Source organism: Squalius cephalus, assembly GCF_949319135.1.
Source record: "Squalius cephalus genome assembly, chromosome: 17".
Lineage (NCBI taxonomy): Eukaryota > Metazoa > Chordata > Actinopteri > Cypriniformes > Leuciscidae > Squalius > Squalius cephalus.
The window spans coordinates 19,999,690-20,023,971 of NC_137138.1; the positions used below are offsets into that span (position 1 = coordinate 19,999,690).

Consider the following 24,282-nt stretch of genomic DNA (forward strand, 5'->3'; position numbering starts at 1 on the left):
TAATGTATCTTCTATTGTAAATCCATTAAATCAGACAGGTGTTGTTGTTTTTCTTCAGAACTGTATTTGACTGATTGACTCCTTTATTATACACAACACTGCTTTGGGGAGCTACAGGGGTTGTAATTCCTTTGTGCCCCAGGCAAGGACCACCCACCCAGACTCACAGCCAACTCAGAGACAAATTGGGGTCCAGAGACCCTCAGGGGGGCGCAAGTGAGTGCTAGGGGGTCCGAAGATAAGTCTAAAAAGAAAACGTGTAAAAATGTCACACCAGGATGATCACATTTGGGGGTCCATCCATGTGGCATCTAAAAGATTGAAAACTTGTGCCCTAATATAAAATGGTAAATTTTATTTGTACCATGGTATAAAACAAGCATTAAAGATATTAACATTCCACATTAACCCCATTGATAAATGGATATAGAATATATATTTTTAAGGAAAACTCAATCCATGGACCCCCAGTTGAAAACCCTGGATCTGCTTGATAAATGCTTGATGAATTAATGCTGGTAACCCAAAGGCCTTTTTCTCCATTTCAGAAGCAAAGCCTATTTTAGTTGATGTTATTTCAGTGTAATCCACAATTAAACATTTGCTTCTATAAACAGAACTCCAACAAAGCCATTTCTGAAAACACATTTATTACAGTTACCAAGATATTGCAGAGGGGAAAAAAACAATGATTATTTATGTACAAAGTAGAAATAAATAAATCTGGTAAATTAAGTGCCCTAGTATTAAAAAAAAAGGGAAAAATCCTTTGAACTCAGTTCACATAACATATAAAAGAGGGAGATATTAACACTGTATCTCAGGACTGCACAAATAAATCAGCAGGAAGAACACATCAGTATCCTGTGGCATTATACAGTAAGAAGTGAAATGAAACAATTTCACAGAATTCAGGCACCTATTTTAACTTTTATATTACACAAATATATGTTTATAAAACACTTTGTTTCCAGGACACTCCCTTATCCTTGCCATCTTCATGCCATTTTTATTTAACATTCATTTTTTATTTACATACAGACTTCCATCAAATATATGGTCAACTGTCCTGTGCATAAGTGTAGTGTAGTGGACAGCCAGGATGATCATAGATTAAATCTTTCCTTTCACTGAACACACTGGAACCATAAAGCCACAGATCCTCTCTCGATGGACAGCACTATAATTACATTACTTTCTTTGACTCCCATTCCTAAATATAAAATAAAATTTAGAAGAACAGAAAGATATTATTTACACATTTATCCATCTCAAGCATCAGTTTTGAATGCTTAATTTAATCTATATACTGTTAGAGATTGGTTCAATCATATACCTTGGCTTTCTGCATGACATTTCCTTTGTTGGACGCATAGATGGACGGGGGACGTTTCTTCATTTCAGATGCACAGTTGACCGGCACAGTGGCATCATTGTAAATATGTTCCTTTTTTTTAACTGGAACCTACAGGTATTAAGATACAAAATGATTTTCACTGTAAATTCAGGTTACTTTGAGGGAAAAGCATATTTAGAGTCAAGAATGCAGGTACTTTAATGGTGGGTTTGCTTTCCACGGGTGCCCCCAGAATTCCTCCAGTCAGAGACTTCTTCAGTTTCTCTTTCACCTCCGTGAGTCGCAATTCCAGGTCCACTCGCTCAGCTTCCTTCTGACGGCAGCTTTCCTCCAGCTGGGCCAGATGCTGCTCCATGGCTTTCTGCTGTTTATCTGTTGCACATATGAACAAAACATTTTACATTAAAGTGCCCCTATTATGCTTTTCGGATATTACCCTCCATGTAGTGTTTTACAGTATACAGCTGTTTATGAATGTAAAAGGTCTGCAAAGTTTAAAAGATCAAAGTGCACGACAAATGGAGTTATTGTCTCCCAAAAGAACTGATTCTGAACTGCCTGAAACGAGTCGTCAGTAATTCCAGGCTGCATCCGAAATCACATACTCTCTTGAGTAGGTACTTATTTTGAATAAGTAATTACTTTGCGACCGCTAAAAAGTATGTTCTATAGTATGAATGTGTGTAGTATTACTGTAATCTGGACGTACTACATTCGCCATGTTGTCATTATCATGTGACCTACCAGCGTCAGCTGCGCCGCTTCACTGCCATTCACAAATCCTCTCCTGTGGCCTCATGGGATAGTAAAGTGTCAATTGTATGCAAACTTCATAAACTCGCCGGAAGAAGTAGGTCATCCACTTTTTGCCTACTCTTTTATGAGTACTGTGAATTCGTACAAATACTGTTTTTCGCCTACTATATAATAGGGAAGTATGCGATTTCGGATGCAGCCATGCTGTAAGCGGTAGACCAATCACAACAGACTGGGCCATCTGACCAATCAGAGCAGAGTAGCTCTCGGAAAGGCGGGGTTTAGAGAGACTGAATCCTTTATCGAACTGTTTCAGATACTGAGAAAAAATGTAATGCTGCAATGTATACTGTGAGAAAATTAAAGTGTTTTTTGACCTTGGATGCATGTAAACTTGTTGTAGGAGACCTCCAAAACAAAATGAGGAGTCTTTAAAATAGCATAATAGGGGCACATTAAATGAACAGCTCATGTAACTTGAAGATATTGTCAAAAGGTGGCGCCAAATACTGCAAAAATGGTTACAAACCCCTACATGTTATGGATAAACACTCGGACAAGTCAATTCTCTTTCATTCTTCGAGTTGGTCACCTGTTGTGTTTTTCAGCCCTTCCTTCACCACCCTCTTTTCTGAGCGCAGTGACAACAGGCTCTTCCTGATTTCTTCTTTTTCTTTCTCTAGCTGTTCTTTCTCATTGAGATACCGCCGTGCATCTTCTTCCGCCCTCGTCTTTCCATATTTACCGTAGTGATTCACAGCTACGACACAAAATCAAGACAGAATTGGTCATAAGTGGCAATTCAAGAGAATTTAATCAGTAAAGTGATGAAGCAATGATTGCGTTTGTATAGACGATACTCAAAGGTCAACCAAAGAAGCGATTTTCCAATGAAAACAAACTTACAGGAACCGTGTCGCTTCACTGTGATCTGTGTGTCTCCCGTGGCTGTATTCACACTGGACATAGAGGAATAACGCTTCAGTTTAGACTGATTCTCATCGACCTGCTGGTGGAAAAGAGGGGCAGGGGCGGGGGCGGGGGCGGGGGGGATAATTACAGTTTGTGTGAAAACAACCTTTAACTAAACAATCAAACTTCTTGGCTTCCAGTATGATAGTATTTATTTAGGTATTACACAATGTGCTTATTAAAGGATTTCCTAAAGAAGTTCCTTTTTATAAAGGAACATGCTTACAATGACAGAAGATTTGTAGCTGACTAAACATAACAAAGACAGTTGCACAACATTACCACCCAACAAAGGAAGAAGTGGTTGTTGCTGCCTAGTCCATAAAAAAGAACTAAAACTCTTGAGAAAACTGTGGTTATTCAAGCTGAACTGCAGAAACAACACCCATATGGGCTGAAACATGCTTTCAATAGTCATAAAAAACCTCCCACACAGCAAATACTATGAGCTTTCATTTTTCTCTTTGATCATGAACACAAGAACGTACACTACCATTCAAAAGTTTCATTCAAATATTTGTGAATGAAGTCTTTTCTCACCAAGGCTACATTAATTTGACCAAAAACACAGTAAAAATGTGGATATTCTGAAATATTATTACAATTTAAAAATATAGCTGCAAACAGCAATTATCGGGGCCAAGCGCAAAAAGACGATAAGACATGCCAACGGGGCTGGGAGTGTCAGACCAACTGCAGCAAGGAGCAATTAAACACATTTTAAGATGATTTAAGGTAGAATAGCTGAAATATCATATATACAATAACTAAAAATATGATTTAATGGATTATCACTTTCGACCAATAGGTGGCGCAATTACGAAATTTATGTGATGTGGTCAGGTGAGGTGAGGTGACAATGACACATACAAAGTTTGGTGTCAATATGGCATTTTGGCATCATGCATCAACTTTGCTGCTTTATACAAAAAAACGGTTTCGTCTATCGACACGAAATCCATAACAAGTCGGCATGGTCTGGAGATGATACGATTTGATTTTGGTGAAAATTGGACAAACGGTCTAGGAGAGGTATGAAACTACTATGAAAGAGTAGGTTTTAAAAGAAAATGAAGATGGCGGACAGGAAGTTTGGCTGACTATGGCAAAATTGGTATCTATGTTCTCGGCATAACCCAAGGAATCTATTAAGACCAGTGTCATTACAATAGGCATTTTTTCTAAATTTATTCGAAAGTTATTAGCATTTAAAAAAATATATTTTTACCAAAAGGTGGCGCTGCCCCGAAACCTTTTTAGTACCTTCAAGGCATGGTGCTGATGACTCATACCGAGTTTCGTAACGATACGCTTATGCATTAATAAAGTATAGTATTTTATATCACAATACTGTATTGAAGTCAATGGCAATTTCATGTTTTGTTCTATTATAGCGCCAACAAGAGGCTCAAACCCACAATTTTTTGATGTGTCCTCAGAGTGTGTCCAAACATGTGAGTGTCAGATTTGATGAAAATATTTCATTTCATTTGGGAGTTATAGACAATTATATGTATAAACTGACCCAAATAAAAAATGACCCAAACCTGACTTTGTTTGCATTTTCTTGCCACTTACTATTAATATATTGTCATTAGGGCATTATATACAACGACCTATGTTTCCAAACTTCCTACGGTGGTTTTGTCTCGATTGGTCAAACGCTTTCGAAGATATTGGTAAATGTTTTTTAAGCTCTAAATCACAACACTACACAAACCGTAAGGTGAAACCTAGCATGTTTGGTATCGTTTGATTCGGCAAGGATTCAGGAACCTAATGAGATGACTCATGTGAAAATAAGTCAACCACACCCTGAATTATAAGCATTTGAAAAATTAATTTTACCACTAGAAAAGTTCGAACCACTAGTTGCTGGTTCGAAACTTCTCAGGCTCCTTCAGGGCATCGTACTGATGACCCATACCGAGTTTCATAACGATACGTTCATGCGTTCATAAAATACAGCATTTGGTACCTTCGGTGCTTGGCCCCTAATAATTGTTTTCTATTTAAAATGTAATTTATTCCTGTGTTCAAAGCTGAATTTTCAGCATCATTACTCCAGTCTTCAGTGTCACATGATCCTTCAGAAATCATTATAATATGCTGATTTGCTGCTCAAGAAACATATATTATTATTATCAATGTTGAAAACTGCTTAATGTTTTTGTAAACATTTCCATTTTTTCAAGATTCTTTGATGATTAGAAAACTCAAAAGAACCACATGTATTTTAAAATATAATAGTTGTTGCTGAGAGGCTCGATTTAACCAAACAACACAAAACATTTTTTACAAAAAAAAAAAAAAAAACATTTTTAATCTTAACACCTTACCAACACGCTTTCATAGGGAACTTCGTCGTAAGTCCGTGGGTCTGTGGATGTGCTGCTGGAAGAGGTCGCCCACCTAAGGCATTAATTTTTTATAGAATTAGCATACAAATACAATAAATTCTACTATATAGTGAATTTCTATACACATCCCAACAAACAGGCTGAATATACTCAATTCTACTCACAGAAAAGAGTGTCTTGCTGCGCTCTGGATGCTGCTGATGGTGTCCACATCCACATAGTCATAATGCAGTGCCTCAGGGGTGGTGACACAGCCTGCTTCAGCCAACAAAACCCCCAGCCAGCGGCCCATCTCCACAGAACAGCTCGCCTGAGGTTCATTACATTACACATTTACCCATATTTTTTAATGAAAGACCTCAAAATTCAACAGAGATCCATTTTATTACCTCCAGGGCGGCCACTTCTGTGCTCGCTCGCATGATACGGAAGGCAAAAGGATGTTTGGGCCCAAGACCGGGGAAGACGTCTACACCATGGAGGGTTAAAGAGCTAACATGGGTGTGAATATCCCCTCTGTCCTTATGGAAATATAGAGTCCCATTCCTCACACAACACCAGTGCTCCTTCCAACACTGATTCACCAGGACATTCAAGTAACCTAGGAAGAGACAAATCCATCAGAGACTTGCAGGAAAGCCTCAACAGATCAAAAAGATCAACAGCTAATCGCAAAGGGATGTATGTCTACTCACCACAACGGGGATTGTCATCCAGGTGGGAAAGCGTGTTGGTTTCGCCCGGCAGAGGCGGCTTCTTCTTGGAGAAACTGATGATGCGGTTGATTTTCCTGCCAGCAGCTCGACTCATAGATCCAGTAAGCTCAGAGAATGTCCCTTTCTTGCCCTTTCCTACAGGAAAAAGCACAGGAAGCATCATAAGAGGATGCATATAGTGCAAGGACAAGACACGAAACACATGTTTGGATTCTACTAACTAAAATTCCTTTGACTAAGTTAAAAAAAAAAAAAAAACAGTATTTAAGTATATGGCTGTTGCTTGCAACATTGAGTTTTCAAGTGCTTTATGGATGCTTTAAATTGAACATCACAAAACTATGAGTGTTTGTTATAAACATCTGTGCACCTTTAGTTTTATAATGAGATGATTTAAACTATGGATGATATTAATAATTCAATATTTTTTTTCATTTTTGGCCGATAAAAATGAAGGAAATGAGTAAGCATTGTTATCAATATAGACCAATATCGATAAATAAAGCAATTAGCCCCAATAAGCCGTGGTTTACAGTGAATTCAGAATCAGAACAGCTGCAGACGCAGAGCCAATATAATGTATATGCCAATATAAAACCTAAAAAAATCACACAAAAAAAGGATGTGACATACTGAAAGGGACAAACTTTAACCCATCAAAGACACAGGAAGTACTGCAGAGAGTGGCTACATCCTTCCTGAGTTCCTAATGCCATTGTTTCAGAGTGACATCACAAAACTAACAAGAGGAAACGTGCTGCACCTGGAAAACCGACTCTGACCCCAAAAGCATTCACTATGCAAACTCAAAGAAGCTCATCGTTTATGTCCATACCGTTCTCACAGGTCTCGCGGGTAACGTCGCCATTGGCTGCGCTGTCGGAATCAGAAGTGTGTTTATCTGGTGACATCATCTGTAGGAACCAGGAAAGAGACGAAATAATTATAGGGACCACCACACTGGTTATGTTCATTTCAACATTGTAATCATTATAGTTTAGGTGTTTAGAGGCTACTGGATGCTAGTAATCCGTACAGACTTACTTTATCCAGCTCTAGTTTTCGCAGTATCATTGGAGATGACGAGATCTCTTTTCCATTAATGTTGTTTGCCAGGTTACTCACTTCCTGAATGACCTACAGAGTTTTAAAAGAGGAGAGTCATACAGCTTTTTTTGATCGAACCAGGTTATTTAAAGGGGTCATGAACTGCATTTTTTTTTATTTGTTTCCTGAGGTCCATTTATAATGTTAGTATGATTTTCACATCAAAAATGGTCATAAATTAGAAATAAAAGGTCATTTTCTACCCTTTTTTTTAGCCCTCTGAGTTGAACGCTCTGTTTGAAGGAGCGTGTCTGCTGTGAGACTTCAATGTAAACGCCCACTGCTGTGATTGGCTAACATCTTTGTATATGGAATAAGTATTACATGTGGAACACTCTCAAAATCTTTTACTACGTTTTTACTATTACAGCTATCAAGATTAACTAGCGATGAGTATTGTAGCCGATGACAGACAAGTCTGTTGAGCGCATGAATGCAGTGATCTCGTCATTACAACTTGATTTCTACACTCTCAAGAATGCTTTCATCATGAATAACAGTTCAAACATGATGTAAATAAGAGATTCATTGTGCAGTGTAGACAGCATTAGGGTTGTGCCGATGGACGATATCATCGTCCATCGTGATGGCTGACCGACATCACGATGGAGAGCCACCATCGTGATGCCACGCCCCCCCAAATTTGTACCGGCAAAAGTGAGTGTTCAGTGCTGTTCGCGAGTGTCACGAGTCACCACAGCAATCAACTAACCGCTTACATTTCTGTGGTAAGTTAACCTACAGCCTCCAGCACTGGGATTCAAGCAGCTGCAGTTTGTTTAAGGTAATGGCGAAAATCATTTTAGAACAGCAGCGAAAATGTAAAAGTAGGCTATATAAACTTTAATAAATCCTTTTATTGAAACGGGTGCTTTGCTGTGCATTTCACCCGCTGGCCGCTGGTACTTTCACTTTTGCCGCAGACACTTATTATAAATGTGTCGTATTGTTGATAATCCGTGCAGATTTCAGTTGACGATTCTGTTTAAAGTTATTAATAACAAAACATGAATGAATGAGAAAGAAAAGAGCAGGATGTGCTTTATATTGAAAAGAAATATTAAAAGCGCGATAAGTCGGATACTGTGCGCGCGCTCCGAGCGCAACATGGACAAGCGCTTTGTCTTCGGTTGCGCGCCTAAACTGCCAAATAAACACAGAAATTTTTCAAAATGCCAAGTCGAGTATTCCCGTAAACACAGTAGATGTAAGTATCTACTATGTGCATTCTCTCTCTCTCTCTCTCTCTCTCTTTTCGTGATGGTCAGCACTATTCCGTAGCATTAAGAGGACCCCCCCCCCCCCCCCCGACGATATCATCGTCCATCGCAATGTTTTACTGTTAACATCGTCAACTGCCAATTTAGGGGACATCGCCCAACCCTAGACAGCATCATTGATTATAACAGGAGTTTTAGTGAGAGTCCAGAACTCAGTCACTGATAAACTCGCGCTGTGTGATTGACAGCTCCAGCGATTATAAAGGGTGCGTTCTTTGATCACGTTCTGTATATAATTTAATCCCAATTTAAATAACAGAACATTTTCATGCTATTAACAGAAACAATGTGAAGTTGACCGTTTATCCACTGGCTTGATTTACTGACACATTAACAGCAATAAACGATTTTGAGACAAAGTCTGACTGTACATGAATCACATCAGAAATCACTGATCACAGATTAGGCATTAGAAGTAACAAGGTTACTTGCATGTTGTGGCATTACTGTCAGGTCCATATCTTACAGTGAAAGTCTGTTTGCAAAGCCAGCACCGAAATGTGACTGATTTACCAAAGAATCCACAGTGAAATGTACCGAACAAACAAAAGAGGTTCTACTCAGACATTCACATAATTGACTTTCCCAAATAAATAACCACTTTTCCTCCTAGCATTAGGATCCTTTGGAATGTAATGCTATTTTTAGTCAAGTGATCCAGTATCATCTAATGCGGCAGTGGGCGGGGCCAAACCCGCGATGATGAAGAAGTAAGCTTTGATTTGATTCTGAATCTACAGAGCCCCACTTTTACATCATAATGTGACAAAATCGTCGTTTCCATAGCTTGTTTTTTTTTCGTAGCTGAAACTTGCCGGATGTTTTTATAGAACAATGGGCCTCATTCACCAACCGTTCTTACGAAGAAATGTGTTATTAAACCCCACTTACGCACTTTTTACGAAGATTCTGACATTAACTAATGTTTTCTTATCTTGGATTTGTTCTTAGCTAAGAACAAAATCTATGCACACTCAAGAGCACTCTTACTTCTACAGTCGTTTACAATGATAGTATTTTACTGTACTGTATTTCTGATCATTTGTTGAAAAAAAAAATCATAGTATGCAAAGAAACACTGCAATTTACATCAGCAATTAAGCTGATTAAATCAATATTATGCCTCGTTTGGCATTTACCTGTTTCAGTAGAATTTCTATTTCAGAATTACTGAAGTTCTTTGTTCGTTTGGTGATCGGTGGACCACCACCATCTGTGCATCTTTTGGACATTCTCCAACTTTTCTTGCAAATTTGCGGGGCGTTTTCTTATGCTAATTAGGAACAACTGGCACGCGCTTTCAATTACGAAGACGTTGGATTCATCAATCCTAAGAACACAGGTGCGAACAATTCTGCTGTTTAAGAACATGTCATGAATCCGACGTAGACTTTTCTTAGGAAGTTTATTAAGTACAAAGTTAAGAAAATTCTTAGGAAGATATTGGTGAATGAGGCCCAATGACCTCTTACATGTTAAAAGATCAAGGAAAGTTTGATTTCTCAATTCATGATCCTTTAATCTGATCTATGATACTCCGTGAGGTCTGAAAACTGTGGGAGCTTGTTTCTGATAGTGAATAAAAATAACTGCTACTTTTTATCTCACAACTGCAAGTTTATATCAAACAAAGCTTCCATAGAAAAGAGCAAATCAGAGTATTGAAGCGAATGAGTTTACAAGCATGAATGCTATACAATTACCTGTTTTTGTGTGATTTATCATTGATTATAATTTGGTCAAAGCTCTGTATAATTGTCAGTGGAAAATGACTTCCAGAGTTCCCACACCTTTTGACTAATGAATTTCCGTGACTTTTTAGGATAACAAATTTCTTTTTTTTTAAATCATTTCATAGATATTGCACTTTCAAAGACCAATTTATAGCCAAAGAAATATTTTAGAGTATAGACAATCAGTGTTAACCTATTAACAAAAATGACATCTAAAACAACTATTAAAACTAAAACTGAAGTAAAAATAAATTAAAGCTAAATATAAAAAAACTAATAAACATGACAAAAACTCATAACAAAATGGTTAAAACTTAAAATAAAATGAATAAAACTTAAAATAAAATGAAAACTGAATATATAAAAATACATTATAACTATTAATAAATACTATAAAGTATGTAAATAATACTAAAATAACACTGTTGAGAATAAACGTTACATTCACAATAACATTTCCATGACGTTTCCATGATATTAATTTCAATAACTTTTCATGCCTAGAAATCATGAATTCCTACTTTATCTGTGCATGTTTCATGACTTTCTCTCACATAATTAATAATAATAATAATTTCAAATCAAATCAATATTCCAAGACAATGCATTTGTTTATATAATTTGTAAATAGTCATTATAAAATGTTATATTTTAGGGTGAAGTACCTTGAGCCAGCTCTCTGCCTGTTCTTTGCTCTGCACAGCCAGCACTAGAGCCTCTCCTCCCGGCATGGAAAAACGAAGCTCGTGCTTCTTGCGGCGTCCATCTTTAGGCACATAGATGACATTGCAGAGATTCAGGGGCAGATCAACGTGTGGAGAGCGATCTTTGGGATTCTTGAAGCACTGTGGAAAATAAATGCCAAGTTTAGAGCTTAGCAAATCAAAAAAAACATTCCTGTCGACCAGATGTTTTCGATGTGCGATTCACCTGAAGTCTGTTCTCTCGGATGATTGTTAGCTGCTTAGCCCACTGACCGAAGCGTTTCTTGCGCAGCAGGAAGGCGCATTTACGGCAGTCTTTCATTTGGCCCAATGGAGTCTCCTCTGAGGGCCACGGGTGCGTCCTCTCTCTGCTTTTAGCTTCCTCATCCTCTTCATCGTAGGACTCATAAGAACTGCTGAGTGCATCTGAATCATTGTCTGTTGACATTAACAACTATTAAAACTAGAACATTTTGATATGCACAAACATGAAAACCAGCACAGGTTCCTTACAGGAGTTCTTGCTGGCCCCGTTCAGACGAGTTGTCGGGTAATTGTTGTCAGCGTCTTCATAATAAGCATCCTCTATTGAATTTGGAGGGCTGGAGTTGTCTGGTAAATAAGCATACTGTGTTAGGTTTCAGAACTGGCTGTTATTGTGCCATCTTAGGCTTGAATGTGTTCGCACTTACTGCGCGTAGATATGTACTGGGGCGCTGTGCCCGGTCCGAGCGGGACGGCTTCTTCATAGTAATCATCAGGAGGAGGTGTGGTAGGAAGGGGAGGAGGTGTGTCTGTGGGACTCTGGAAAAACAAAACCAATAATTATTCAATTCAATTTTGCATGCTTAAATGAAAGGGTTGGTTTCATTTTCAGTCAGTACTATGTTCCCTATTTGCCTCTGGCCCGCCTATATCAGATAACCCGATGTGATTGGTGCAGCTCAGATCGAGGGGCATATTTAATGAGCATTGTTACCCAACACCAGAGTAACTCGCTGAGCAAATTCAACTTGTGCTCTCGCAAGAACTCTGGATTACCAGGGTATTACTAACCAGCATTACGTAACAGAAATACTTTTTATTTTGTTAAAAAAAAAAAAAAAAAATTATTTGAATGATTCTTATTTGGCATTTACTGATTGTGAAAAGCGAACTAATTTTTATATTTATTTTTAAAATAATTTTAGCTGCTTTAAGAGAAGGAATACGCTACTGTTCATGGTCGGTATGATTATTCATGTTTTTGAAAGGCTTCATTTATTTGAATGAAATACAGCAAAAACAGTAATATTCCTGTAATGGTAAAGCTGAATTTACAGCATCATTACTCCGTTCTTCGGTATCACATGATACATGATCACATGACCTTAAGAAATCACTCAGATTTGCTGCTTAAGAAACATTTCTTATTATTATCAATGTTGAACACTGTTGTGCAGCTTAATACTTTTGTGGAAACTGTGAAACATTTTTTTCAAGATACTTTGATGGACAGAAAGTTCAAAATAACTTTAAATTTAAATTTGAAATAGAAATCTTAACGATTAGAAGTATTTATTTTTAACGCTAGTGTATGTTTTTGCATTTGTTCCATATTCTGGTACCGATTTTGTGGGCAAGTGTTTGGACGCCTCCTCTTGCTCCACATCTTTCATCTCTTCAGGCGAGTCCCTGAGATCCTGCAGATCACAATCTGAGAACAAACATCAAAACTGAACAATTACAACAGATGCAGTTCATAAAACAGCCAAGGAAAATGATTAGAACCAACAAAGCTGCCATTCTTTTTTGCTATTTTTTTGCAGCACCTACTACAAGTATTTATATATTACAATGTTTTAGGCACTGTTTAGCAGTTTGGAAAACTCATAATTAAAAACTGGGGGGGAAAAAAACATGAACTCACCAAATTCTTCAAACAATGATTCAACAAAGCTGGTACCATTTCCATAGAGAGACGTGTTCATGTATATGAAGTCAGATCCATTCACTATAAATGAAATAAATTTGCAACTTTACAAGTGTGATATACACTTTATACATACATTTTTACATAAAACTCAACGTAGAACATCATTAAGACAATCACATTATACACTTTATTCCTATAATTTTTTAGGATAACTATTTTTTTTACATAGTCCTTTTCTTCAGAGTAACTTTGCTGCCTGACATACCTTTACATTGCTATAATTATTAATATGTGAATGCCTTCAGCAGGGCCATGGCCAATAGGTTCAGCCCAGCTGTTATGTATTTGCTGTTCAGTCTCACCAGATGGCTGCAGCTGTTTGACCAAGTTCCTGACCACGCTCATCTTCTCTGCGGTGGCTGAACTCACGCTCTCGTTCTCCAGCAGCTTGAGAAGCAACCTCAGCTCCTTCACCAGATGCTCCATACCTGCACAGAGATTCCAGAGAAGGACAGGATCAGTGACCAGGAACATGTTTGCAGAAGATGACAATCACTGGTGGGCTTAGACTTTTGGACCCCATTGCATTTATATACATCAGATGGTCTAAATACACGCGCCATTTTTCTTTGCATTTATTTTCTAAGCATGTTACTATGAGTTCCTGGCCATTTTCATTCAGTCCATTTGACCTTTTTAAAATCCATCAGGAGGTCTCAGCTGTTGGACATCTGATTTCTTTGGCTGTTTGTTGAAGAAACCTTGCCAAAATACCAAACATGATATCCTGACGGTTTAATGCAATAAACAAGCAAAGAAAAGGGGTATGACCTGAATTGATTTCTTATGGTACTGCTCTTCCAAATCTATGTATGGTGAACAATAGCTGCAGTGTTATGAATGGCCTAACAAACACAGGAAACAAGAAACCCCCTAAAGAGAAACAACATTTTTAGAAAGTCCTGGAATAAGAATTTACATCATTTATAATGGTTGTCTGTAGGTGTCAACATGTCTCACTATTAATTTTAAGAAGGAAACCTGAATTTCCAGACCTGAAATGTACAGTTAGATGCTGGTTTTAAAATTCTGATTAACATTTACTGGTGATTTAGTACTTCTGTTCTCTTTGGGGTCTAAGAAACTCAAACTATGAAAACATAGTTTTTACAATGTAATGGGAATTCATCATAAATAGCATGCAATAACAAGTCCAAAAAATAACCATTACTTAGGGTCTCAAAGAGCCCAGGAAAAAAAATCGTTTAAAATTAACTTAAATTAAACATTAAACTTAAACATAGCACAGATCTTTCATATACGCTACATACAATTATAATGAGAACTTTAGGACATGGCTTTTAATGGTGAGACTTTTGTTTTTGTAATCAGGCTCTTAAAAATTATATAAACATTTGGATTTGGATTTAGATTTATCGGCCAACATATAGGTTATTGGCTTTCAGATATAAAGAATTGTCGGTTATCGGAATCGGCCTAAATGTTCATATTGGTGCATCCCTAATTTTAAGTTGCTAATAGAAAATTGACTTTTCTTATAATGCCAACCTTTTCTATATTCGATAGTTCATTCAAGATTAAACGTTTAAAATATAGTTTGTCTGACAAAATTAAGGTTGACATTTTAACAGTGTATGGATCCCTCTGATCATTCCAAAAATGATTAAATCTCTTCCTCAAAACAGATTAAATAGATCAGAGTCACACATCTTTCACATGTAAGCACTTCACACCACACCCGAACCCTGCTCAAGAGGGAGGGATGGGAAAGCAAAAATCCCTCTTTCAAGGCTATACCTGCCACTCATTTAGATTTGCTGATCCAGGAATTATTATTCTTGGCCAAAAGTAATTACTGCAATATGTGACCTTTCTTTTGCTTCTGCCCTGACAGGGTTTTTTTTCTATCTTTCTGGACCAGATCAAAAAACCTGTTGCAAAGCTCATGATGTTTCTTTTCTAGACCCTCACCGCTCCGAAAAACAAACGCTGCTTTGAAGTGAGGGTCACAAACCGCTATGCAAACAGGGGGAATTCTAAATAGCAGATCTTTTCTGCGGTTGCACTTCTATTTCGAGAATCATCCTGTTCATTGAATATTTCTTGGCTTGCAAAAGTCCATGTTACACACACAATAGTGACTAAAAGCTGATTAAAAATGATTATGCTGCAATTAAATATTAAACAATTGTGCTACATTAAATATAACATTTTAGCATTACTTCTAATTTTTACACGGCACAGTGAGGAATAGAGAACATCAATGAAAGACTGTAAGAGAACTTGTGTCAGCATATTTACTTAGAGGGCTGTACAAATTTGCTCTTCAGTGAGTCATTTAACAAAAACCCTAATTTAACAAAATACTACCCTGTGTAAGATGATGTGAAATGTGCCAACAAATTTAAATACCACAGTATACAAACATACAGCTAAATGTACAAGAATTATAATAATTTAATCGTTAAAAAAATATTAAACAGAAAGATTTTGCAATGTCACGTTTGGTGGTGGTGGTTCTACTAACAGCTCTATGTTGTGTTTTGATTATATTTTACTTTAAAAGTTATGTTTCAAGTCACCATTTGAGTCATTAGTGGTCTCTTTGTGAAGTTTCCTCTATTTCAATGAGTTTATACAACTTGTTTTGGTGCAACAGCATAATCAGCTTTAATTAGCGCAGCCTATTTCAGTTGCCTCAAAATAGCAGCGCGCCAACAATGTGCCTGAACACACCTCGTTTTCAGACCAGCATGCCAATGGGCTCAAATGCATTTGCTATTTAAACAACGTGGCGCAGGACGTGAAAATGAAAACTGCGTCGGGCTGAAACTAGCAAAAAACACTTGTGTAGCGCATGGCACCGCATTGGGCCGGGTGTATGGTAGGGCCCAATAACTTTATTTATCGTGCACTTGAGCCTATGACTGAAGCTGGAAATACAGCAAAATAACTAAGGAAAAAGAGAATTCTCCTCAGATGTCCGTAATTTATAGCAACAAAAAACAAATCTAGCATTAATTCGATCTCAAATGGATTCATTAAAATAAGTTATTAGGCCTACTTCACCATGTGCATGACATCATTAACCAACGTGGTTGAGCGACAAATTTGCGGCATTAAGATTTCGGGAAATGGTCGTGACTAGCTAGTTGATTCCACGATGCATCGTACTATGGCAGTTAAGCAGCAAGTTACTTTGTTGTACGGGAAACGCACCACTGGTTGATTGTCAACAGAGGAGAAACGTATAATTCACAATGCAGATTTCCAAATGCCTTTGCAGTTCTGTCAGCAGAGCACAAACACAGAGCTAACAGAGATAAAGAAAGCAAACCACTGAATTGCTCGCCAGTCTCGACAGCTGAAGGACATGAGAAACCCACCATTATCAGACAAAAACAAAACTGAGCTCAGCTGCAACTTTTGCAGAGTTAGTAACTTCTGTATAAACTTGTCTTACTTTCTTCCTCAAGTCCAAAACAAACAAGATTTTGCCTCTTAGAGAGCTAGATCTCAAAACGGTGTCACCCTTAAAGTCACCATGAAATCAAGAATTGTCAATCTGCATGTTTTTTTAATGTAATATTGCAGTATTTATTATAAATCTGTGCACACCATTATTTTTACAATTCATATGCCCTTGTAATCTTTAACCAAAATAACTTGCAGCGACATGACGAGGACAGGACAACCTGTCAAATCACAGCAATAGCAGACCACAACCATCCAATCAATTCCCGATGGACAAAATCAAGACCCGCCCTACATTTTGCTTGTTCGAGAAGCCGTTTCACTCGGATATATGTCACAAAATAGGGGGGAAAAGACTATCACAACTTCCGATTCATTCCAACTTTAAACACACAGTGAATGATAAGCTATCTGTCAGTTGTCTTTCATTGAATTGGCTTAATGGCCAGCAAACTCCTAAGAGTTTTCCTCTCTTTCCTCGCAGGAAACGTGAATATGTGTATGTCCGTAAGGGGAAACAAGAAAAAGAGAGGGGCGGAAGAAGAGTAGGAGGCGGAAACTCGGAGAGCAGAGAGTAGGATGACTCTGTTATTGTACTGAGAGAGGCACAATCACAACTCCAGGGCCGCAGCTCTCCAGAGGGCCATTGTCTGGGTGTGCACTCGCTGACACGGGCGAGGGAGTGACCCGTCCATTTTCCAAGCAACTTAAGTTCCCACACAACACCCTCTGTGCCTGTGTCTTCTGCGAGCCATGTTTCTCTCTAGAAACTGGGTCAAGTTTGTGGAGCTATGCACAGTCAGCTCAGTTACTTACAACTATTCTGAAGGTTTGCCTGTTTTTGCTGCGGTGCATCTCGTTCTCATGTGCAATGTGTGGGAATGTGAGATTGTTGAACCCTATCTGACTGCTTCAGTGGCTTTTTGAATGTGTCTATACTGTCTGCTGACTCTCAAAGACCAAAAACATTGTATTTGACAAAAGAAAGACTTCGCTCATCAACACTTTTTAGTAGTATTTGTCGATATTTACACTTTTTCTAATCGGTAATAGATTCTTCAATATTGCTAGGTCTTTAAAGAATGAAACCCAACACTGCCATTACACCACTATGCATTCAACAGGAAACAATGTTGGGTTTACATAGATTAAATGTTAATTGTAAATAATTATAATAATATTAAGTGAGTATGTATCCCGCACCAGCCATTTTATACTGGAAATCTGCAATATAGCAACTTACATTCAAAAAAGATTAGAAAGAAGTACTTTCTTTGTATAGACTGGGCACATTTTTAAACAGCAATCCAACTGAACTTTCATTGAGTGGCTCGGCAAAGTATCTAAACAATGTGTCATTGTGAGGTCCACATTCATTCACCCAAATACATCACTGAACACAATCACATATACGCTAACACTTGCAAAACAAATTCTAGGGAAAGCAGCTGTACGGTCTTGAAGCAAGGGCATTGTGGGTAAGGGGATATGTCCTGCAGCTGTAGCTTCCTGTCTGGGCTGACGACAGCAGTTTCTATCATCCCTAACCTTCTGCTTCCTATTCCTCTCCTCCACACACCCCTAAAAATGACATACCATCCGTCCTTCGCTAACAAGCACGCTCTCTCTCAGCTCCGGACCCTCCCATCTGGACCGGTTCCAACGAAACACTACACAAATCATAGCACACTACATATCTACAACAAGCACCATCTGTACCTGTTTAGTGGTCTTATCCACAGGCCATGTTGGGTTTCTCCTGTAACAGTGAGGAATGAGGGCTCAGATCCTACAAGCATCATATGCAGAATGCCGTGACCACAAAATCCTTAAAAAAGCTTATCAGCTGTCTGATTCAGGGTGGGGGGACGTCACGTGCCATAGTTCTACAGGACACACAAGCAAGGCTGATACATAGAAGAGTCTTTGATGAACACCAGTCAAGGTCACATGGAGGCCACACGGATATAAGGGTGAGATGACTATAATTTTAAACTCACTATTTTAGTGGATGACAGCTTGCTGGGTGGGGTCAATTACAGAGGAACAACGGGCCACATAATTGAAAGGGAAAGAATGAAGGCTTTGAGGATGACAACATGGTTATTGATGGTTTAATGAGCATGGGGGAAAAAAATCCTCCTGCAACAAGTTGCAGTACATTGCGGTTGCCTGAACACATGCTGAGCAGTGTTTTGCACCATTCAGAATGAAATTCCAATTCAAAGAAATGTATCATCTGTATTTTTTAACTTATTATAGTGTTAGGGGAGGGGCCATGCTCAGTGGCTCCAGTGCATCACCGAGCCATGATTTCAGGCCCGCTCAAAAAATCCTGAACACAAAAATGGTTAAAAAACTGTTAAACGGTCTAACTCCACAATTCAGTACTACATAGTTCAGTCTTTGTAAAAGCGTTTCGCGTTTAGAAACAAATCTCTGAATTGCCGACCGTTACGCAGGCTTTAAGAAGTCTTATTTAGACGTTTTGAATTTTTCTTTTATGTAAAAGTTCACCTTATTATCATCACCACCATGTCACTTTAATTGCCGCCCTTCGTCGGGGTCCTGACTGGGGTGGGTGTGAGAAAGAGGAGGGACGCTGTAACAACCAGGACTGGTGGCACGTGACGAGGCACACCTTAATCGAATTGAGAGCGTGTGTGGCCGCCGGGACCCACCCCATTTACCTGGACCAACCCATCTGAGCACTAGCTACCTTCCATGCACGTGCCCTAGCACAACGAGGACACCAGATCCCCTATTTATTTTGGACACTTTTATCCTCATGGAAACTTTATTTTCCCTTATTTTACTTTATTTTTATGTTAATCAACACCTCTCTGAGGCCTGACGCCACACCCACTGTGTCTGTCGTTTGCTCCTCCCGTCACAAGGTTTATAGGCCTTGTGAACAGAGAAAGACAGATAGATAGATAGACCATTTACCATTAAACCATTTACCGAGAACTTCAAGGAGAGAGGTTCAACTGCAGTGAAGAAGGCTTCAGGACGTCCAAGAGTGTCCAGCAAGTGCCAGGTCTGTCTCCTCTTGAGGAGTCATAGACATAGACCTTGTGTCAAGAAGGGCAGCAAAGAAGCCACTACTCTCCCAGAAAAACAAGGATAGACTGAAATTCTGCAGGAAATACAAGGATTGGAGAGCAGAAGAGTGGTGCGAACATATTTTCTCAGATGAAACCCCCTTCCGACTGTTTGGGACATCTGGAAAATGCATTGTCCGGGGATGAAAAAGGTGAACGCTACCATGAGTCCCGTGTTGTGCCAACAATAAAACATCCTGAGACCATCCATGTGTGGGGTTGCTTTTCATCCAAGGGATTGGGCTCTCTCGCAATTCTGCCCAAAACACAGGCATGAATAAAGAATGGAATCAAACCGTCCTGCAAGAGAAACTTCTCCCAACAATCCAGGAGCAATTTGGTGAGGATCCGTGCATTTTCCAGCATGAAGAAGCGCCATGTCACAAGGCAAGAGTGATAATGAAGTGCCTCAGAGATCATTACATTGAAATGTATCGTAATCTCATAGATAACGTGTTCAATCCTCAAACGGCGAATGGACAAGCAGAAGCCCACAAATTGTGATAAACTCTTAGCACTAAGGCAAGAATGGAATGCCATCAGTCAAGGATTTGGCCCAGAAGCTGATGCCAGAGTTGTAGAGGCTATGTAGAAGAAGGGTCAACACTGTAAATATTGACCTTTTGCATATATTGAATGTTTTTGCCAATGAAAGCATTTAAAACTTCTGAAATGCTTATCATTGTTTTCCAGTTTACCATGGAAACATGTGAAGAAATAATATACAAAATTTAAATCTACACCGAATTTGTCACAGAAAGACATAATAGATAGAGATAGATAGATAGATAGATAGATAGATAGATAGATAGATAGATAGATAGATAGATAGATAGATAGATAGATAGATAGATAGATAGATAGATAGATTTCAACCCTAATGCTAAATTGTATTCATATTTTACGATATATATTTTATATACAAGTTTTATTATTGTATACTTCATGCACTGTGCAGCCACTGAAATTTGAGATGTTTCGTTTACAACCCTACAAACGTCTTTCTGGGTGAAGGATAATGCTATATTTCCGATTCTGTAAACCACAGGGATGACAGTTTTCACTCGCAAAAAACATTTGGGGGACTGAGTGTCTCTTGGGGAAGAGTCTAGTTGAGATATGCAACCAAGTATTATGCAGTTGGATTATGCAAGATCCTCAGGAAAATGAATGCCAGTCGGCAGACACCAGAGGACTAACCGGCTCATCAGCACAAAGTACATCAAAATGAACAAGAGAACTGTCCGTTCATAACCAGATGAGGTTTATAGTGAAGGAACAGTGCAGTCTTTTGCTATATCTTGCACCGTCTTCTCTGTTTCTACACTACAGTCATAAGACTTAAGGCACGCGGTCATGGGAGTTGCATTTGTACATTCTACCCAACAACAACCCACGGCTGTAAAACCTGCCGTGACTTTTTTTTTGACACAATCCTAATCTTTCACTGCGTTCTCTTGAACAAGCAATTTAATCTTTGATTGTTGCATGAGAAATCTGTGATTTAGTGTTATTGATTTGGATGAAATGAGCATTTTTAAAATGGCAGGCAATGAAGAACTGCCATTAGACATTAGAATTGTAAACAGAAAAAGGTCTTTCAGGTAAACTTTCTTCACCGTTATCACCAGCACATCAATTCTCATCAGATGCCTATTTTACAGTTTAAATCCAGTGTTAATTTAGTATTATTTATATACTATTATATTATTTCTATTTTTATTAACTTTTTCAGATTTTAAGTAATTTTGTTATGTACCTTTGTCATTCATTTTTGTTTTTTAATATTTCTATTTATTTATTTCAATTTTAGTTTTAGTTAAGTTTTTTTTTTTTTCAGTTTAAGGTTTTTTTTCCCATCTAATATTTATATCTTCTTATATTTCAGCTTTACTTCAATTAATGAAAACGATTATTAAATTTAGTTGACAACAAAACTAGCAGGTGGAAGACTGGACTGGAAGAATTATCCTTTAAAAACTGATGACTGACTTTCCCTTATGTTGTTCCAAAACTGTATGAATATCTTTTATACTGTGGAACACAAAAGAAAATATTTTGAAAAATGTTTTAAACCCCACTGACTTTTTGACAGTTAAAAAGTTAAAACACGCTTGCAAATCTTTCTTGAAATTCTTATCTTTCAGACATAATGCTCCTCCTACCCATATCTAGGCTACTACTTTGTATGACTAATGGGATTGAGGAAGGTTGATTAGGAAAAGCTCTTCCAGCTTTATCCCGAGCCTCACCATCTGACCTCCTTTCATTGAAGGGTTAATACATTGGTCATCCACAGCAAGGCCCTGTGATGACTGGCTTTGATTTCCACTCTTTGAGGACACAAGTGTGGAAGGGCCCACAGGGTCGCACACAAAGACCTTTCCGGCCCCTCTGTATCGTAATAACCCTGTGTGATTTCTCTACAGACAAGAGCCGCCCTTGACGGTTGCGCTCGGTCCGAGGAATGCTGGAGTGAGAGACAGTGTCAGGCCTGTGCGGACCCATCAGGCTCGCAAGCTGCAGAAGAGAGAAGCCTTTGTCTATTTGGCCATGAGTATTTATAGATGTAAGCCATGTGTATAAGGAACCGGAGGAATCGGTGCCCCCCCCCCTCCCTCCCCCTCCCACTCCCACCTTTAGGAGTTTGAATGAAGTCTTGACTTGCATCAAAGCATATTGTCATATATCTGACTAGAATTGCTGTGAATCAATTCATCTGTGAATTCAGTAGCAATTAGGAAAAACAAACCTGGAAGTGCCATGATCAAAAGTTCGGGGTCAGTGAGAAAATTTGTAATGAGCATAAGAGACTTCTTTCAAAAACATTTAAAAAATGTTACCAACCCCAAACTTTTGATCGGAAGTGTACATAACAAAACATTAAATGATTCATTTCAGGGTTAAAGAGCACACAGACCCTAACAGGTTTTCATCAAATAAGGTTCACCTATACGTCTAAACTCACTAGAAACAATTAGGCTATACATAAAAGGGCATATCCAAATCCCACCATGACTAAAAACAGCAACAAGTTGCTGATGGGCTGTTTTTTCCTGGCATCCATGCAAACAAACTCAGAGTTGAACACATTCTCAAGCGGATTTCCTGCATGAGAGGCAAGGAAGTCTTCTTTCAGATCATGAATAGCCATCATGCCGAACTGGCCTTCAACCAGCTCAGAACAGCAGGATGAAGGAGCTGATAGCTGGGTCAATGGAAAGTTAGGGACATGAAGAATACAGGATGAGAGATATTTTTATAGATTTTGCAACACTGACTGTGAAAGGTCTAGCACTTTGGAGGTGTTCAAATTTATGATTCTTGTTAAAAATAGTATGCTTTCCTTGCACTGGACATAAACAAGGGTCATTCCACTAAATGGCTTTAAAAAATATATTTTATAAGTGTATATATTTAAGATCTTATCCATAATAGACAAAGAATGCATTTTTAGAAATGTATTAACTTTTATTTTAAATCATGATAACAGGATTGGCTATTCAAGACTGTCCCCTACTTGAAGGGTTCACATGCTGAAAGGGTGATGATGTCATTATGATGTCATTATGCTTTTTATGGAATTTTGCATCTTTTTCATAGGGGGGAGTTATGATGGTAACAAGAATGACACATATCCTGCGGACATAATAACAAAGTTTAATAGTTGAATAAATGTCACATCCACTAAAATCCATATTAAAATGGTTATAATTGAAATTGCCTTTATGACATAGTAGTTACCCCAATGAAATCATTGTTTACATTTATAGTCATTAAGGAGGGAAACATATAAATTTCAAGTCCTTCAAATAAGTTTGACACACAGTTATGACATGACTTTATTCATTCATTAAGATATTAGCCATCTATTGCATCACCAACAAAACTGTGCAAGTGAGGTTTCCTTTTAAAGATAAAGATAAGAGAATGTGTAATAACATCTGATTCACCTTACAGCATGTACACAGAAAATGACTTACTAATGTTAAAAAGCTAAATATTTGCATTACTGTTTAACTTATTTCGAAGACTGTAACTGTAAGGCTTTTTCGTATGAATAAAATGTCAGACTTACAAGTGGAATCGGTGATCTCCATGGCGAAGAGAACGCTTTTCTTGAGTACTCCGTTCACAGGCTTCAGAAGACCCTCACTGTAATGTACACCAGCATCTTATGCAGCGCGCGCGTGTGGCCAACACTACACTTTTGACAGGGGCGCGTGCAGACCACTCCAAATCACTACTAATCCGACCGGGTCCTAGTGCTCGTCAGGTAGTCAACGTCCCTAGTGGCAAACAACGACATCCAGCTGGTCTTTGGTCTTTTTGTGTCATTAAAAAACACACAAAATGTAAAGAGGACAGTCATATAAAATTGGGGTTAGGGCTCAGGGTAAAATGTAATCATCCATGGTGGTTTGGATGTAACATCAACAACATGTGGTTACTAAGATAGTGTCTGATGCTAACGTTTAGCACCCTCCAGAGGTAGAGGTCTATACAGTTTTAAATTTCAAATCACGTAATTGCCACTATATATAGCTAGCATACACGAGTGAAACAAATAAATGAAATTTAGAGGAAAAACTATGCAGAACATATGCTAATGTGAATTTGGTAACACTTTATTTATTTTACATAATCCAAAATGCGCCTTAAAACAAAATGTTGAAACACTTTAGGCCTATTTGAACATAGGCTACTTCATTAAAGGTTTCTATATCATTCATAGTTTAAGGCAGGGCTATTATAGGCTAGTTAACTAAAACTAAAACCCTTA

At 38.2% G+C, this 24,282-nt stretch overlaps 1 protein-coding gene across 2 annotated transcripts; it reads right to left on the reverse strand.

The window, feature by feature from the left end:
- Nucleotides 1–621: 621 nt before the first annotated feature.
- Nucleotides 622–23,963, reverse strand: afap1l1b (actin filament associated protein 1-like 1b). Of its 2 annotated transcripts, none has more exons than XM_079898735.1 (19): nt 23,578–23,963; nt 13,263–13,388; nt 12,895–12,978; nt 12,593–12,681; nt 11,678–11,789; nt 11,499–11,597; nt 11,212–11,423; nt 10,947–11,126; nt 7,206–7,298; nt 6,997–7,075; nt 6,141–6,296; nt 5,835–6,046; nt 5,610–5,755; nt 5,425–5,497; nt 3,020–3,122; nt 2,706–2,873; nt 1,554–1,729; nt 1,337–1,465; nt 622–1,213 (listed from the first exon to the last, which is right to left on the reverse strand). In XM_079898735.1, the coding sequence occupies exons 1-19, from the start codon at nt 23,597–23,599 to the stop codon at nt 1,187–1,189; spliced, it is 2,286 nt and encodes a 761-aa protein (XP_079754861.1). In that variant the 5' UTR covers nt 23,600–23,963; the 3' UTR covers nt 622–1,186. The 2 variants fall into 2 exon arrangements, with proteins under 2 accessions (XP_079754861.1, XP_079754862.1); XM_079898736.1 differs by having other exon boundaries at nt 630–1,213; nt 3,020–3,119; nt 23,578–23,942.
- Nucleotides 23,964–24,282: the final 319 nt, after the last annotated feature.

What these genes read in the sequence shown, in the direction of transcription:
- afap1l1b (XM_079898735.1), bottom strand. Translation starts at nt 23,599, where the DNA reads ATGGAGATCACCGATTCCACTT. An exon ending in CCGCGAGACCTGTGAGAACG is followed by an intron (nt 6,297 to 6,996) that starts GTATGGACATAA and finishes TTTTTCCTGTAG; the next exon opens with GAAAGGGCAAGAAAGGGACA. An exon ending in TTCCCTATGAAAGCGTGTTG is followed by an intron (nt 3,123 to 5,424) that starts GTAAGGTGTTAA and finishes CTTTTCCACCAG; the next exon opens with CAGGTCGATGAGAATCAGTC.